This window comes from Acanthochromis polyacanthus, chromosome 2 (assembly GCF_021347895.1).
Source record: "Acanthochromis polyacanthus isolate Apoly-LR-REF ecotype Palm Island chromosome 2, KAUST_Apoly_ChrSc, whole genome shotgun sequence".
Taxonomy (NCBI): domain Eukaryota; kingdom Metazoa; phylum Chordata; class Actinopteri; family Pomacentridae; genus Acanthochromis; species Acanthochromis polyacanthus.
This window is the reverse complement of record NC_067114.1, coordinates 7,107,691-7,125,574: the sequence shown is the minus strand read 5'-3', so window position 1 is coordinate 7,125,574 and position 17,884 is coordinate 7,107,691. Positions and strand designations below refer to the sequence as shown.

The 17,884-nt window shown below is 40.3% G+C and overlaps 2 protein-coding genes across 3 annotated transcripts; one reads left to right on the top strand and one right to left on the bottom strand.

The window, feature by feature from the left end:
- The first annotated feature begins 570 nt into the window (after positions 1-570).
- On the top strand, positions 571-9,270 carry grtp1a (growth hormone regulated TBC protein 1a). Of its 2 annotated transcripts, XM_022191527.2 has the most exons (8): positions 571-1,196; positions 4,095-4,246; positions 4,333-4,491; positions 5,506-5,630; positions 6,378-6,474; positions 6,814-6,986; positions 8,262-8,447; positions 8,588-9,270. In XM_022191527.2, the coding sequence occupies exons 1-8, from the start codon at positions 1,126-1,128 to the stop codon at positions 8,678-8,680; spliced, it is 1,056 nt and encodes a 351-aa protein (XP_022047219.1). In that variant the 5' UTR covers positions 571-1,125; the 3' UTR covers positions 8,681-9,270. The 2 variants fall into 2 exon arrangements, with proteins under 2 accessions (XP_022047219.1, XP_051799056.1); XM_051943096.1 differs by lacking the exon at positions 4,095-4,246 and having other exon boundaries at positions 573-1,196.
- A 256-nt stretch (positions 9,271-9,526) lies between these two features.
- Positions 9,527-17,164, bottom strand: lamp1a (lysosomal associated membrane protein 1a). Its single transcript, XM_022191526.2, has 9 exons — positions 16,767-17,164; positions 13,356-13,462; positions 13,013-13,229; positions 11,690-11,851; positions 11,399-11,604; positions 11,178-11,303; positions 11,025-11,091; positions 10,767-10,934; positions 9,527-10,547 (listed from the first exon to the last, which is right to left on the bottom strand). The coding sequence occupies exons 1-9, from the start codon at positions 16,819-16,821 to the stop codon at positions 10,408-10,410; spliced, it is 1,248 nt and encodes a 415-aa protein (XP_022047218.1). The 5' UTR covers positions 16,822-17,164; the 3' UTR covers positions 9,527-10,407.
- Between the last annotated feature and the right edge of the window lie 720 nt (positions 17,165-17,884).

Genomic DNA, 17,884 nt, shown 5'->3' with positions numbered 1-17,884 from the left:
AGTTAGTGTCAATGTGATGTGTTATATGACAAATAAAAAGAAAGAGTTAACGTAACGGTTAACTTAGTCATAAGTTAGCCGGCTGAAACGTTTCGAAATACATATTACAGATGCTGGGAGTTCACTGGTAAATGAGTCACTAACATGCTAAGAAAACGAAGAAGCAGTTATTTAATTTGGTGCTAATTTTGTGGAAAATAGAAGCAGTAACGTTAGCAAACTAACTTGGCTTACGTTACCTGGACTGCTAGCTTGCAACTGGCTAACGTTAACGGTTACAGTTGGTACAAAACTCTCTTGTCTGCTATGTGCAAGACTAGATTATTTTTAACATTATATATGCTGATTAAAATACGAGACATTTGTGTTAATAATAGTGGAGAAAAAATATCAGCGTTTACCAGCTTTAACACTTCATAAAAATGAGTGCTTTCTTCAAAAGAAGACATTAGTTACAAGTTGGAGGATGTTTAACTGCAAAATAATGGTAAGCAAGGCCAAACCTGAGTTATTTGTTTCGTGAACGCACCACTAGTCACATTTAGTCATTTCACGGGAACTGAAGTGGGATGTTACGGGATTCACGCGAAGGCAGCATTAGGGCTTTGATTGAAGCCGTGTGTCCCGGAGTAAACGTCTTCCATGGGGCTAGAAGACCGGCTGATTGACGAGCCCTCTTGGAGACGCTGGGTGGGTTGAATCTGGGCGTTATGTTTGGATTTTGTTATCGGAGCTACCGGCTAGTTGGTTGCACTACGAGGAACCGGCAGCAGGTGCATGTGGATGGCGATAAAACTCCAGGCAAACTCCGCTCTCTCCACACGGTTTGACCGTCGGTGCACCCACGAAATACTAAAATAATCGAACCAAAACCAAATTTTGGTTTGGGAAAGAGAGTAAGGATGCTTTTTACGGCTTTTCGTTTTCGAGAATAGCGCGTTAATCCAAGGAAAGAGCAACGTCCCGTCCCCGTTCCTCCGCACGCAAACATGGAGAAGAAAGTGAGCGTTACACTTAACTTACTTCAACTTTAGTTGTCGTATCTGTTGTAAACTTTTCCTCTCTGGATACATGGTGGGACTCTAGCAGAGATTGTTTTCAGGATATCACTGAGCAGAAGAGGCCATGGAGAAGAAGAACAAGGCGACCAACCGGACCCGCTCCGCCGACGGCAGAGCTAAAGACAGAGTGGACAGGTAACGCTGGTAAACGTAACGGTTAACTTAGCTAGAAGTTAGCCAGCTAAAACGTTTCAAAATACATCTTATAGATGCTGGGAGTTCACTGGTAACTGAGTCACTAACATGCTAAGAAAACGAAGAAGCAGTTATTTAATTTGGTGCTAATTTTGTGGAAAATAGAAGCAGTAACGTTAGCAAACTGACTTGGCTTACGTTACTTGGGCTGCTAGCTTGCAACTGGCTAACGTTAACGGTTACAGTTGGTACAAAACTCTCGTCAAATAATCCCGATAACTGCTGTAGGGGTTTTATAGTTTTCGCCCACATAAAAGAGAATTGGGTGTAAAGTCTGCAGAGGTAAGGCAAATTCTTTCCATCTGACTATACTCTTAACAGTATTTTCTAGGCTCTACAGAGTAATATACTCTCTCTAGGAGTTTTGCACTGGCCCTCTGATGTAGTTTTGCTCTGAAGAAATTAAACTTAAATTCAAAGTTAAGTCTAGATATTTCCAAATATAACCACATACTTTGCAATGTAAATAAATACAAATCAGAAACTGTTTCAACAACCTTATTTTGCCTTGTTTGCAGTCACACATGCTCAGTTATAGAACATTTAAATTAGAAACAAGTTGAAATGTTTTCTCTGCATCGCAAAATGACTTTTTAAGAACTCATTCAGAAATGTCCATCAAACTACATGCAGGTTAAACGGTTCATGCAGAAAACAGTTGATTTCACACTTAACACTTTGTGGTCTAAAACTAATGCAGTCTTTTCGTACTTCACACCTTCAAGAAAATTATATGATTAGTATTTTGTTCAGGCTGTTTTTGAGAGGTGGTGATATAGTGTTATGGCCATCTGGAGGTTGAAATTTGTGATTTCTTTCATTTTCCAGATGTTATTTTTTGTCCACCAAGGGCAGAAAAAATCTTACAAATCCCCTCAGTATAACTGCATCAAATTCATCATATGACAAATTATGTCCTTAAAAGTTGCAAAGTTGAATCAACACCTTTCTAAATCAGTTTAATCTAAAAGTAAATACTGTAACCTTCATAACGGCAGGATTTTTGTCCGGGATGTCTATTTGACTGCCTTACTTTTCTCTAGGTGTACTTAATTGCACTTGAACTACTTTACATTAACCATCCGTCTACATGAGGCCTGAGCATTTTGGCCTTTTTGTAGATGTGTGAAATCCGTACAGAACACTATTGTATGCCTAATGTGTTTTTAATGGGAAGTATCTCTGTTGTATAGCTCCGTCACACAGCGATAACACAAGCACATCATCTGAAATGAGGTGCCACATTGATAAACTGCACATTGATGCATCTAATGTATGCCCTTGCTTTTCTTTTGGCAACAAGGACGCCAGATAAGAAACATAACCTTCACATAATGATAATTTTCACTCCACTCAGTATTTGCAGAGTGTGTGTGGTGTGTGTGTAGTATGCACTACAGCAAAGTGGTTTCGTGCTCCAAGTTGCTTGTGCATGAATGGGTTCAAAACAGATGCAGTAGATTACTATTCTCCAAGTGCATTTTGTCTTCAGGGATGACTTTGCTCTTGTCACGGGGTTAAGCTGTAGGAGGATTATCGTGTTACCTAAGGCATTAGATTGAGCCACTACACCCTCAACTTTGTCATCTAGGACTAGATTAGTGATGCAGGAAATGTAAATAGACTGGCTATGTAGAAAATATTACATACAGTCATGGAAAAAAATGATTAGACCACGCTTGTTTTCTTCAATTTCTTGTTCGTTTTAATGCCTGGTACAACTAAAAGGTGTATTTGTTAGGACAGATATAATGATAAAAACAACAATAGCTCATAAGAGTTTACTTTAAGAGCTGATATGTAGACATTTTCCATGGTTTTCTTGATAATAACCAAAATCACTGAAGTTCTTGCATCAATAGCTATAGCATTGTACTGTCAAAAACAGCTTTTAGGCATTCCATGTTTTCTTTTTTGTCCGTTTTAGTCACATGATGAACACAGGAGTTAGTACTTGATTGCATAAGCATTGTTTTTGATGACTGCAGACATGCGTCTTGGCATGCTCTGCACCAGCTTCTGACATTGTTCTGCTGTCACAGCAGCCCATTCCTGTTGCACAAATTCAAATAAATTTGCTTTGTTCTTGGGCTTGTGGTTCTTCATTTTGCATTTGATAATTTTCCACAGGTTTTCAATTGGATTTAGGTCTGGTGATTGAGCAGGGTAAGGTCTTACGATGATTCCCGACACAGGAATGGATGAGTACACGGTCATCTTGGCTGTCTTGGAGATCTTCAGTTTTTTGCTACTTGTCTCTCAGTCATGCCAATGTTCAGCCATGCCAAGACGGCTGCCTTTGTGGCTTCACATAATTCTTTTGTTTTAGGCATTATGTGAGAGCTGACAACTTCTGAGTTGTGCTACGGATTGAATGTCAGCAGGAATCCACTCTAGGCCTTTGCATGTGCAGTGCTGCTTATGACATGAAATGTCCTCTTATATACCCTGAGCATACAATGAAACTTTAGCATGTCAAATAGGACATAAAGTATTATGTAATCAGCTGCATTTTTTGACGTATTCATTGTATTCTTCAGGTAATGTACCTTTAGTGGTACCAGGCATTAAGATGAACAAGAAATTGAAGAACACATGAGTGGTCTAATCATTTTTTTCCATGACTGTAAATGAAATATAACCCTGAGTCTTTGTGCTGTAGTGGCTCTATCCTCTCCCATCGTGTTGCCTTACATTCAGTAACATGAAATAGAAGTACAAGCACATAAACACAACATGAAATGATAGCTAATTTTGTTCAAAGTATTTGTTCATTTGAGGTTTTCAGTGCTATGATGTGATAGATACTGACTGAAAATGTCGTGCATTTTGGCCCAGCGTGGATCCGTATGGCTTTGAGCGCTCTGAGGACTTTGATTATGAGTCGTATGAAGAGCTCATGTCTGAGTATCTAGTTGTGCTCACCCGACGATCCATCAAGTGGTCCAAACTACTGAAAGGCAAAAGCAAGGTGCAAAAGAATGTGAAATGTGAGTGTAAAAACTGAACACAGCAATATCCTGGCAGAGAGTATGCATACACTAAAGCTGAAATTAACATTGCCTGTCTCCTTCAGTGAAGCGTTACGTACGCAAAGGGATTCCCAACGAGCACCGGGCTCTGATTTGGATGTCAGCCAGCGGGGCTCAAGACCAGCTAGAGAAGAACCCAGGTCACTACCAGTCCCTACTGGGAGCCCGGCACGACCTCAAACTCATGGAGACTATCAACACAGGTCAGAATATTAAACAATTATTCATTCACCTACATGCTCACTCAGATGACCGTAAAGCTGCTGACTCAACAAACCAAACCATAGCAAAGACATATTATGCTTCACCTCATATCCTCTTTGCAATTTCGGATTACAAGAAGTCATGAATGTAAATAGTCAGCAAATAGTGTTTACATCAACGCTAATCAAATTAAGAGCCATTATAGTTCAAGATTAAAACAAATCTGATTATAAAGCAGGGCTGCACAGTGGGGGAGTGGTTAGCACTTTCGCCTTGCAGCAAGAACATCCCCAGTTCAAATCCCAGGGTGGGCCTGGGATCTTTCTGCATGGAGTTTGCATGTTCTCCCTGTGCATGCGTGGGTTTTCTCTGGGCACTCCGGCTTCCTCCCACAGTCCAAAAAATATGCTGAGGTTAATTGGTTACTCTAAATTGCCCGTAGGTGTGATTGTTTGTGTGTCTGTATATGTAGCCCTGCGACAGACTGGTGACCTGTCCAGAGTGTCCCCTGCCTTCGCCCGAGTCAGCTGGGATAGGCTCCAGCACCCCCCGCGACCCTAGTGAGGATAAAGCGGTGTATAGAGAATGGATGGATGATTAAAAAGCTGCAACTGGCTCTTATTTTAACATATAGGCAAAATCAAAATCCTACCATTGTTGTTGTACGGATTTCAATCTTGATATATCAGTAGCCTGTATATTAGAAAGAATAACCCTAACCCTCTAACAGGATTTTGGTATACAGTATATGAAAAAAACCCAGAAACTACTTTGACAACATAATTTTTTCCCTGTTTATTTTGCCAAGTGTTGATGACAAAAGTTGACATTACTTCGAAAGTAATTATTTACCTTGTATCTAAAACCAAATTTCAAGGTACATAATGTTAAGGAAAACAAATAATTACATTAACAGAGCAATTACATTGCCTGGATTCTAATTTGGCCTGTAATATATACATATATAAACCACACAAAGAATGATTACTGTCCATGTGGTCTTTTTCTTTCAGACTTGCACAGAACATTTCCAGACAATGTTCTGTTCCGTAAGACATCCATCCCATGTCTGCAGAAAGCGCTGTACAATGTGCTGCTGGCCTATGGTCACCACAATCCAGCTGTGGGCTACTGTCAGGTAACTCCAGCCGATAGTGATTTTGTGAAAAATAATACATATAATAATAACACAGTAATTCCTTTAATTAGTTCCATTTTCGCTGACTCCTTCTGTATACTAAAGGACCTTGTGTTATGAGTCGGTGTTGGCAATTTGGGTTCGAACAATGACAGCATTTGAATTGTCTCATTTTTTCGGATTGTGTTATATGATTGAAATGTCCAGCAAAGAGTGTGGTCCATTATTACGGAGGATTACAGGACAAAAATGAAGCAGAAAGTCCTCGTAAATACTTGTAGGCACAGACAGTGCAAACTTTTACATACTTAAAAAAAACTGGTTGGTTAAAATCTACCTAAGTGTCCATACAAGAAGTGTTTTATTGCTCCTGTATTTCACAGCATTATAAGTACGTACTACCTGGTTGCTTATGTGTTCAGAGAAAGCCTGCCTATGTCTGTATCAACTCAATATAACATTTGCAAGGCTAATTTCATTCACCAGAGCAGATGCAGCTTGGTTTGCAATTCAAACAGGACTACACTGATGGTTACATCTCTTTTGAACTATAAATAGAATCCATTAATCTGTAATCAAAGTCAGGTGGGCTGTTTGGGTTTGGTTGTGTTTTGGCTTCCTTCAATTGTTCTTAGTGTACACTTACTGCTCTCTACCCTAGATGCTTTATTAGAGACCCGAAGAAACCTGCTCAGACAGGATTACAAGACTCAAATGTAACCTGAGTGTGTGTCTCTTTGCCTTCAGGGGATGAACTTCATAGCTGGGTATCTACTCATCATCACAAAAGATGAAGAGAAATCCTTCTGGCTGATGGACGCGCTACTTGGTAGAATTTTACCAGGTGTGTGGGCGTACGTTCAGTTGCCATTGTTGTGATTTTGTGACAGCCGTGTGTAGCGGATGAGGATAATCCTGTTGGGGTCACATGTTGTTTATCTCTGTGTGGCTGAACACCTACAGTATGTTTTCATGAGTATCTTGCACAGGCTCAGTCGAAGGAATGTCAGTGTAAATAAATGAAGACCTGCTAGCAGCAGTTCTGACTGGAATGAGATTCTGGAGTTTTGTGTTAGACTTCACAATTAACAGCTTTCCAGTGAAAGAAATGGATTTGTATGTATTTGTTTGCAGTTAATTATGAACAGTGTACAAATCAGGATGTGTGTGTACGTGGTTCCAGACTACTACAGTCCAGCCATGCTCGGGTTGAAGACGGACCAGGAGGTGTTAGGGGAGCTGGTGAAACTTAAAATCCCCCAAGTCTGGCAGATCATGGTGGATCATAACGTCATGTGGACACTAGTGGCCTCCCGATGGTTCATCTGTCTCTACATAGACGTTCTTCCAGTAGAGGTTAGTTAATCTGTGTTCAGTGTTTTGTTGTGCAACCAGGTGGGAAGTTCATACTGTAGTGTAACCAGTGATACTAATTATTATGGAACCGATGTGCATTTGCAGTAAAAATGACAATCTTGGTTTCAAAATTTAGAATAACACCAACAGAAAAGTTTGTTGTGATGCCTTTCTTTGTTTGTTCAACACACATTTAATTGAAAAAGAGCTTTTCACCAACTATGATAGGTCATTAATCGTGATGTGTAACCAATCAGATAGTGATGTTGGACATTGCTTGAAACTACAAAGTGGTGATTCCAGATAGAGAAGCCGCTGCATGAGCGATAAATTCTTAAGTTAATTTATTTTATCTGGAATCTATTTTAATAAAAATAACATTACCGATAATTGGAAAAATGCTGTATGTTGGCAAGGCTTATATGAATGAGTTTATCCCTGGTGGCAAGATTTTACTCCAATTGATTTGTTATTACTAGTATCCTGAAGGAAATGTTTTAAATTGAAAAGTTAAACAGTTTGACAACACATTGTGGAAAATGATCAATTGTTCTAGCAGAACTTTTTATTGCTAAAATGTGGTTTTATCGCAACCTGAAAAAAGCTCTCAAATCACACTATTCAATGTAATACAGAAACACTGTTTAATAAATACGTGTGCTTTATTCAAGCACTGCCGTTACTGGATAATGAACAGTTTTTTTTCTTTCTTTTCTTTAAAACTTAAACATATGCTCACCCCGCACAGTTGTCCTCGTTGTTGCCATCTCCCTCTTTTGGCCTTGGGAGGTTATGCGCTGCTGTGTTAGTTCACCAAATACACATGGAGCTCCTCTAGGAGGTTGTAACAGTTGCAGATGTTCATGTTATTCCCTGGAGGTTTAATCTACGAACACAAACACTGTAGCCAACCAGTAAGAGCTGCTTCTCCTTAATGATTTCACACTCAGACCAATACAGTGTTTTGAGCACAGCAGTTATGTTTTAAAGTAGCCGTTAGTGGGAAGTAGAGCATAGGGAAATGAGGAATCCAAACAAAAAATTTACTTGTAATTTAGTTCCACTCTTTTCTTCCTACTATTTTGTTGAAATTTACAATGCAAAAATGTAGATTTTGGTGCATGAGAAATACAGTACTTTACCTTTCCCAACAGCTTTACCCTCTGCAGCTGAGTTGCTGTTGCTCACAGTTTAGATTTGGCTAAACATCATATTGTGCATCACCACCTATGTGTTTGTTGGTGGGATTTATTTCTTTTTGCCGTTTTTCTGCAGACAGTTCTACGAATTTGGGATTGCCTGTTCTACGAGGGCTCGAAAATCCTGTTTCGCGTCGCTCTGACACTGATCCATCACAATGAGGCTTTGATTCAACAGGCCCAGTCCCTGCCAGACGTCTGCCAATCCTTCAAGCAGATCACTCATGGACCATTTGTTGATGAGTGCCACACTTTTATGCAGGTAAAAAGAAATGAAGGAAGGTATCCCATTGCTGCTTAAGAGAGTAATTTCTCTGGAGCAAACATCAGTCAATATAAGAGTCGTCCTTTGTAGATTGCTTTCTTTAATCCTATAATCCTGGTGTTTCTTGCCTTTCCTAGAAAATCTTCACTGAACCAGGAAGCCTCTCCATGGCAACCTTGACTAAGCTGCGGGCAACATGTCAAGCTCGAATCATTGCAGAAGAATCCTGACCTTCAGTCGGCTACCTGTTGCTCAAACTAAATTCACATTCCAGTGGGATGAGCACCCAGCACCTTTATAGTCTGAGTCACAGTGACTGCTGCGTACTCTGTACTTTATGTCTTGCATATTCCAAGACAATCATTCATCCCAGGTGTAGGTATATGATCATGAGAGTATTCTTAGCAATTTGCTGTATGAACTGATGATTCCATATGAAGTTAACATGTAGACGTCTTAAGTGAATATTTTCTTATGTTAAAATGTGGAACTATGCACTTTAGTCCAGAAAGTCAGAGACACTAAGGAGAAATGGCCCAACAGGTCAGATAAATTCTGTGTTGCATACTGTAAGCACAGCTGGTCTGCTGCATTTCATATTGTAGTCTCAGTCTTGAACATTATAAAGGTTTAAGTTCCTCTGGGTAAACGGTTAGTTGACCGACAATATTTAATGCTGGCACAACATGCTGTGGTAATTCACTGTGAAATATGCTAATTTTATGACAGATGCTTTAATTTTCAAGGTAATTCAGTTTCTGATGTAGTTATTAGTGTTGATGTTATTGCACCTGTTTGCAAATGATTCAAGTGCACTATGATGAAGCAATACAAGTACAAGTGAAGGGCTGCTCCTTTTCCTAACAATGGTGTGTGTCTCGTTTGTTCTGTTTGGGTCTGTGCACCTTTACACGGTCACTGTCATAGTACCAATATCAAATGTGATGATACTGGATGAAAATTTGCTGATCCCAGCTCTGTATAATGCACACCTGGTTAAAAAGCTCTGAGTTTATTTCACACAGAAATTAATCATTAATCTACCGCTTCATGAAAAACTAGAACAAAGACAAAGCTGGACTTTAAAGATTTTTTATTAACTTGAAGTAAGATGCATAATAGAAAATGAGATCAAGCCATTTTCTGTAAAAATAAAAGATGAAATACCTATAATTTAAGTAACATTTCTGTTGGGAGAGGGTGCTGAAAAGCAAGAATAGAAGATTAACCCATGCCTATGGAAATTTTGCAGTGGCACTCTGTATGGCCTCATCACTGCACAAAGCAGCACATATTTATAATCACAATTAAAAAAAAAATTATTTGGTTCAATGAAACTGCAGTGCACTGATGGGACAGGCTTTAATCTGTCTCCACCGCACAGGAAAAGGATTGGAAAAGACGCACATTCAGAGCTTTCCCTTTTCTTAGAATTGGTGGGATCATCAAATCCTCATGGAGTTTTCAAAAAGCACAAGAAATCTACTTAAAATATTTCTAACTGTCAAACAAATAGAACTTTCCTATGGTTCATTTGACTCCCTCTTCCTCTTGAATGATTCTTTATAAATAATTACACAGCTAAAACACCAAAAAAGAAAAAGGCGGTTCAAGCAAATAATGAAATGAGATCAGAGCCAAACCTTTGACAGTGAACTTGCAGCGGCAAATTCAAAACTCCATCTTTGATGGTGTGAAGTCTCAGTCCTCTCAGACTTCACTAAGATCTAAAGGTAGCAGATATTCTGCTTCTCATCATCATCCACAGAGAGCATGGAAGGGAAAATAAAACATCCAGTGGTCACAAAGGATTTTACAAACACATGCACTCGCCACAGAGGAACAACAGCTTCCATTCGCTCATGCTCGTGTCCAAACTGTATTTTTTGCTCATTCACACACTGGAGTTAATCTCCGCTACTTCGTCTGTCAGGTTTAAGCTAAGTGAAGGGTCCGTTCAGATGGTCTGGTATCCTGCATGGCTCCTCTTCCTGCCTATTAGGTAAGCAATGAGGACGATGAGCACCAAACCGGCAAGAGCTGCTCCAACTATGATGGGGATCAGCATCTGGTCTTGGTCCATCTGACACTCCTCGGCTAGACACAGGACGAAAAGATGAAACATTTAAGATCAATAAAGTGAATTTATTTGCAACAAGTATATTTCCCAAAATGTTAAACTATTCCTTTAAATCTGCACATTTCTACAGTCGGTGTAAAAAAATATTACTGATGCTAACAACCAGTGTGTGAAATTCAGCCTGTATTATTATTTGGTGCAATAGAAGATTAAAGAGCGGACAAAACCGGCCATACCTGTAGCAAACTGGTCTGTTGTGACGCCAAAGGGCTGCACCTGTAATCTGAATGTGTTGAGCGAGAAGGTCGGAACCACAGCCAGAGTTTGCTCTGCTTTACACTTGTAAGAGCGGCCCCACGTACTCTGCAGGTAGTTGAGGGTGGTGTTGCTGGCTGAGAAGGGAACTGGGAAGAGAAAAAGGTCAGAATTGGTTCAGATTTGGGAGTCAGATCTGAGAAAAAAAAAAGCACATTGCTTATTGACAGGTGACATACCAGCCATGTCGGACCAATTGGCGAGCAGGGTTACCCCGCTCAGGTGGTACTTTTTGGATGTGGAGTTCTGAGGACATATTGAAGAGATGGATAGGTATATATGAGCACACACAAACAAAAACACACTGTGTATAATATGGGAATTAGTTTTACCGAAGTGAAGATGAAGCTGAGTGTAGTGATTCGCTCCTGAGTCAAAACCAAGGTAGCATTGCCGGCTCCACATGATCCTGATGAACTTGTCAGATTAGGAGTCAGGTTTAGTAATTCTTGGACAGTCTGCAAAATACACAAAAAGTTGACTTGTTTCAAGTTTTATTCACACTGATGACTGATTTAAAATGTGTTGTCTGTGAGGAGTTCTTGTGCGTTACCTTGTTCTGAGACTGAGACAAATACGTGACATTAAGCTGCAGTCCCATTTGCGCCAGGAGACAAACAGTGCCGTTGCTGTTTTTTAAAGAATAGGTGCCCTGATCAGGAGTTCCTGGAGGGGTTGTTGGTGCTGGAGTTGTTGTTGTCGTGCTGGCGGTGGTGGGTGGAGCTGTTGTGGTGGTTTTATCGGCCGCACATACGCTTTCTGTGAAAAGTAAAGGATTAAAAAACAGGTCAAATCTCCTCTAAAAGCTGCTCATTCAGGAACAAAAACACAGTCACTGCCGTACCTGCTGGACTTAGGTCATTTCCTGGCATGTACGCCTCCAGTCTCATGTCAGAGAAAGTGACGGATGCTCCACCGACTTCAACAGTGACAGGACTCAGGCAGCGGTAGGTGGTGTTGATCGCTGCTGAGATCCCAACTGAAGCAGACACCACTGTGACCACATCTAAGATAGAATCAAGGAACAGGAAACTGGTTGTAAATCTGTAACATACAGTAGTACCTGTGGAATACAAGACTCTGTGTGTTGGTATGAAGGAAAAATTACTCTCATTCCCTAATTGAGGTATTTCCTCGCAGCTGCTAGTTAAAGACATCCCAGAATATCATGCAGGTTGCTGATCTGTCAACTACAATCACCGCAAATCAAGTTGTAGAACCTATAGATCACCTCAGATTGACCCCTGTTCCTATTTGCTTCTCCCAAACTGAGGCTGGGAGCACATTCAGGCTCTCCCTGTCCCAAATATGACCCTGAGAAAGGCAGATGCCACAACAGATGATAAATGAGAAAGAGACAACTGCTGTAGGAAAAACATGACTTGGTTAAGATTTGATATTGTTTAGTCTAATGTTACAGACTAGACAAGTTGTCTCCATATTGGGCCGTAATCTAAATATGGCATTCCTCCCACCTTAATATATACCTCAGGTTGAAAAGAATCCTCGATGCTTCCAGTGCTCACATCACTGTGTTGCTCGTTGTATCACTTCTCCTGATAACAGTAAACCTTATTCTCAGCATAAGTCATCTGAGTCTCCAGAGTGTCTCTGCCTTCCTCCTCATTCGTCTCTCGACATGGCGGAATTCCCTCACAGTAAGTGTTAAATACATTTCTGATAAACTATGATATTCTATGACACAACACACCTCCTTAAACCTAACAAATACACACAGAAGAATCTTTTATGCTGCTATCGTGCCTAGGATCAATTTTAGTTTTTTGATAGTAACTAGAGATCTCCGCGTGGAGCTGTGTGTTCAAATTCAGCCAGCCTTTTTCTTTTTTTAACAACATACAGTTCGAACACACGTGTTAAAGCCTAAACAACATTTTATAATAAGATACAAAAGGTTAATTCTCACATCTGTCCGTACTGTAATATAGCATCAATAATCTGTTCTGCTGTGTTTGCAATACCTTCTCTTTACACCATAAACTGTCGATATCAGATTTTAATGTTAAAGTGACATTTTGTGCATTTCTCTCCACTAACTTGGTATATTTCTACATGATGTGAATGTTACTGTCCAAGCACCACATGCATTCAACCACATCCTGCGACAAACTGAGACAGGGCAGTGTGTTTTTCTATTTGTTCCCACCTGAGCTATTGGCCCCAGGAAAGACTGAAGTGTCGCTCAGGTTGTACTGCAGTGTCAGGTTAGCCACATTATATTGATTTCCAGTGGTGGAAAAGCTCAGGCCGAGTGTGTGGCCAGATCCAAACACCCCCACCAGCCACGGGGAGCCGTCTGCGCCACACGAGCTGCTCCTTGTGTCGACTGTCGTGGAGTTGGGCAGAGTGATCTGCGCTGTTCTCTGAGGAAAAATACGAAACATGCTGTTCACAAAGAGATACACCACTGGTAAGAATGTGACACTGTAATGACATATGTCTACGTTAATGCTCAGGAATGGACACTAGAATGTTGTTAATGTACATACTGTGCTGCTGGAGGTGTTGTATGTGATGGCGAAGGTTGCAGAGAGTTCAGTTTTAATGCAGGTGGAGTTCCCCTCCCTCACCTCCAGTGTAACAGCCTGAATGCAACCTGCAGACAATGAACATAATGACTTAAAATACTTACATAAAGTAGAAAAACATTCCAACAAATACAAACAATGAGAAAGCATGGTGGAAAAAACTGACTTTCATTTATTCAATTGTTATAATATAACCAAGTTAATGTGCACAGAAGAATGAAACTTAGATAAGAATGACAATAAACCATTAAACAGAAAAGACAGTAAAGTAATAAAACATGTAAGGATAATTACAGCAGTTAAAACGTGAAAACACTAGAGGTAAAACAAGATGATGAATTCTTTCTCCTAAATTCTAGACACATATGAGATGTGGCAAGCATACTCAAGTGTTACACAGTTTGGCATTATTTATAATATTATAAACATCCCACAATTATCAACAGGAAGTATTGATATGTTGCGTCACACAAATTATTAATGATGGGTACGTTTTCTGGCAGATACATGTAATAATGTGTGTAACTAGCTGTACTATATATAAAAATCCACCCCTATGTTGTGTAAATATTCATTATCTTGGTTGTACTTGACCTGGCTGATTAGACAAAGGTTAGAAATTACAGTTACAACACAGCCCTAGTTACATGACGCCATGCCCTATATACACGCTAAAGCAGTTCACAGAGGCCACCACTAGAGGTCTCCAGACAGCTAAAAGCGAGAGTCTGCTACCTGACTCTTTTATTTGTACATTTACAGAGCTCAGTAAAAGCTGCTGCTCCAGTCCAGACTTGCAGCAGGTGTAACTGAACGTGTCCTGAGCGATGGAGTCAGGATCCGCATTCGCCACACTCAGCCAACCTGGAAACTTCCACTCTTGCATTGTAGGCTATTAATACCTTTATCCTCTGCAAACTGCCCACTCAGTGTTGTGTGTCTGTGTGTGTGTGACAGTAGCTTTGATTCAGCAGCTATTCAGGACTCATGTTCTTATCAACCCGGCAACTCATGTCCTCAGTAAACCTTTTTATCTCTGGAACACAATACAGGAGTTTCACCACTTTCTTTGCACTATAAATAATAAAATTCAACAGTATTTATTTAAAAATTCTATCCACAAACGACGAGGGCTGGCAGGTTTTTTTTTTTTTTAAAAAGCACTTGCCACCATCAAATATTTGCCTCAAAAGGGGATTTCTGGAATAGAATAGTAGCCATTTGCCTGCTTACATTGCAGAGAGACAGATGTATTTAGCATGCGCCTGTGGGTGCAATTAGTTTCCCACTAAATCACTTATTACACAGCCCGCTGAATGCAGTGTTCCCTCTTTCACATTCTTCTCACTTCACTCCCCACTGTCCCGTCAGTCTCCATCAATCGCACGCTCCTTCCCTATCGGCCTTCCTGAAACTTCACCCCAGTATCACCTCTGTGTTCACCCTGTAAACACGCAGCAGACGGTTTTCACAATACTGAAATCTGGTCATGCGGTGAAAGCGCTTGTGTGTACAAAGTATCACACTGCAGATAACAGCACGTCACAGTCGGCGTGGAGAGAATATCAAACAGAAAAAGTACCCTATGCTGTCCCCCGTGTTGTGAGGAAACGCTGGCGCCAGCAGCCTGGAGCTCTGAGGTCACCATGATGTTGCAGAATGGCACTTAAAAAAAAATACGTCTGTGTAGATTCTCAGTCATCCACATCAGGGTAATCCTGAGTTACTTCTCTTTTATGGTTTAAGAACCAAAAAGGAGAAGCCTGGTTGCTTTACTGACTTAAACTAGAATTCTGTATTTTAGAATAAGCATTAATTTCTTTAAATGTACCGTAATTACTCGTGTTACAGTTGTATTGACCTGTTTTCCTGTGTCAGCAGCCAGGTGCCTGTGTGTGTTCGGGGCGATTAAACTGGTCATAAACTAACTGTCAGTAGGCCCCTGCAGGGCTGAGCGCAACACAAAGCCATCATGGCAGTCACGGTCAGCTCAAATGACACAACAATGAAACCAATCTGCTGCTCCACAACATTAACAAAACCTGGGGCGTTACATTATAATAGAGGAGAATTAAAAACAGACTAAAAGTCCAGAGACTTTTCGAGTAACACTGGTGTTGATTTTTAAAGGGAGACAGCACCGATACACTTGTTGAATTCAATTTTTATATTCACATGTTCACTAGTCAAGGAATGGATGAATATAATCACCTCCATATCCTACCAGGTATTTCAAGATTGGAAAACCCCTTGTTTACTCTAAACAGCACAACTACACTTAATTAATAAATTAACTGATTTAAAGTTGGAACAATGATGTTGATAAGCATGTTGCTATTTGTTTATATTGTCCATAAGTGTGCAAGTTTACAACTTCAACTGGTCGAGTTTTGAAAGATGTTAAACTTTATTACTTTATTCTAACTTTTCAGCTTTTTAAATCAATTATCATTGCTAGATCAATGTCCTCAATGGCACTGAGGCAAACACTTGTTATCGAGTTGCTTGTGACCTATATTAAACACTATACACCCACAAGGAACTCTGACCATGAGTAGGGTGATTTATGAGTTAGTTGTCTGATAATAAACAGATTAGAAACAGTTTCAATAATGAACTAAATTTTGACACAATTTGAAAGCAATCACTGCTTCCAACAAATTATATATAAGCCTAGTTTAAGGAATTTTCTTTGATTGTCAACATTTTGAGGAGTTTTGAGTGCTTATCAGACATAAAAATTGTTCACATTAAATAGATTTAGTCAGTTAGCTGGCTGCCAAAAACAAACTGAAAACTGTTTTGATTCCTCTATTCCTATAAAATATTACTAGTGCCAACTGCTCAGTGTGAATATGTACCAGTGTAAGGAGGTATATGTTATGGCAGACTGAACATTTTAGGGTTCTGACACAGGATTAGATAAACCAAGACATAGTAATTGTGCTTCTACAGCATAGTTCTCACTATTTCCCAAAGTTAAAGACATCTGCCATCAGATGCACTGATAAAGAGAAAGACAATTCATGGTTGCAGCCTTTACAAATAAGCTTAATAGACTGAAATGAAAATAAATCAGGTGTTAAAATGAGATTAGGGCCACAATATGAATAGTAAGTCAACATGGCTGATATTCTTCTTTGGTGGTGTTAACTTCAAATTTGAAAACCAAAATCTAAAAGGAATAAACCTGGGGTCTTAAGTTCCCCTGGGAAATGGTCGTCAATCGGTTTTTCATGAATTATTAATTATTTGTTTTCGCTAAAGTAGCTAGCGGCTAACTAGCATCAATGCCGACCAACAGCTGGTTCAGTGACGTCGTTCGGTACAAAGGTAACGGCGGCGACGGGCAAAAAAAAAAAAAACACTCACCCAAACCGGCAAAACAGGCGATGCAGAGCGCGGCCAAAGCGTGACAGAGTTTCATCCTTGAAGTCAAATCACAGCGCAGATATTTTAATGTCTTCCCCACCGTGTGGAAAGCAGAATAAAAGCCCGGCGCGGTGGTCCCGTGTCGCCGCCGCTGCGGGCGCAGGTGGGTCTTCAAAGTGCACCTGACTTCACGGACCGTTAGATGAACCGAAGCGTCGCTGTTGTCGCTCTTCTGTTGTTCTTTTCCGTCGCTCGAAGAGAAATGACAGCGTTAAATTTGTATCCGTCCCTGCTGGTAGAAAGAAGCTGTGTACGCGGTTAGAAGTCGGTCAGAGCTACAGTGTCTGAATAAACCTTCTCTCGTCATGTGAACTGATAGCATTTAGCTAGCCGGTCACGTGAGCCCGCCCCTCCTCTTTCCTCTGTTAACTCAGCGCGCTAAGGCTTCCAGCTCTCATAGAAGAACAATAATGACAAAAACAGAGAATTAATATGCACTTTGACGTAATTTTGTTCTCCCTAACTTCGCGAAAAAAATGTCGACAAGTAAATATGACTTGCAACAGACTTACGCAACTAAATGATTAAGGTCAGGTGATAGCAGGGTGTAAGTAGACACCAGTGCGCTTCTAGGAAGTATACTACACCGAAAATGACTTCTCAAACGAGTGTCATAGACGCGGCTGATTAATAGACTTGTAATGAACTGGGAGGAACAACATAAATGCTGCTATATGCTGGCTTTACTTGGTTGTTCCTTTTTTCTGGCAACATTCACGAAATTCATGATTGGCATGTAAAAGATCAGAGATGTGGTATACAAAGTGTGTGTGATCTTATGGTTGCAATAAAGGGGAGGTAGCATGTGAGAGTCTCCACACACGCACACACGTATTGTGCTGTGCAGGCTGCAAAGTGCATGTGTTGTGGGTAGTCAGCTGACACCATCATCAATTCACGAGGGAGTGCAAAACCCCACAAGGAATCCAGAGGCTGCCTTAATGCTGCTGTCTAAGTCTTATCAGCACCCTGCTACATTCTCACTGCATAGTCGGACCATGCTTTTAAACGCCAGACATGCACCTTTCTGATTTAAAAGTGAAAATATGTTGGATCTA

What these genes read in the sequence shown, in the direction of transcription:
- grtp1a (XM_022191527.2), top strand. Translation starts at nt 1,126, where the DNA reads ATGGAGAAGAAGAACAAGGCGACCAACCGGACCCGCTCCGCCGACGGC. An exon ending in CATGGAGACTATCAACACAG is followed by an intron (nt 4,492 to 5,505) that starts GTCAGAATATTA and finishes TTTTTCTTTCAG; the next exon opens with ACTTGCACAGAACATTTCCA. An exon ending in AGTGCCACACTTTTATGCAG is followed by an intron (nt 8,448 to 8,587) that starts GTAAAAAGAAAT and finishes TGCCTTTCCTAG; the next exon opens with AAAATCTTCACTGAACCAGG.
- lamp1a (XM_022191526.2), bottom strand. Translation starts at nt 16,821, where the DNA reads ATGAAACTCTGTCACGCTTTGGCCGCGCTCTGCATCGCCTGTTTTGCC. An exon ending in ACAACACCTCCAGCAGCACA is followed by an intron (nt 13,230 to 13,355) that starts GTATGTACATTA and finishes ATTTTTCCTCAG; the next exon opens with AGAACAGCGCAGATCACTCT. An exon ending in TGTCTCAGTCTCAGAACAAG is followed by an intron (nt 11,304 to 11,398) that starts GTAACGCACAAG and finishes TGTATTTTGCAG; the next exon opens with ACTGTCCAAGAATTACTAAA.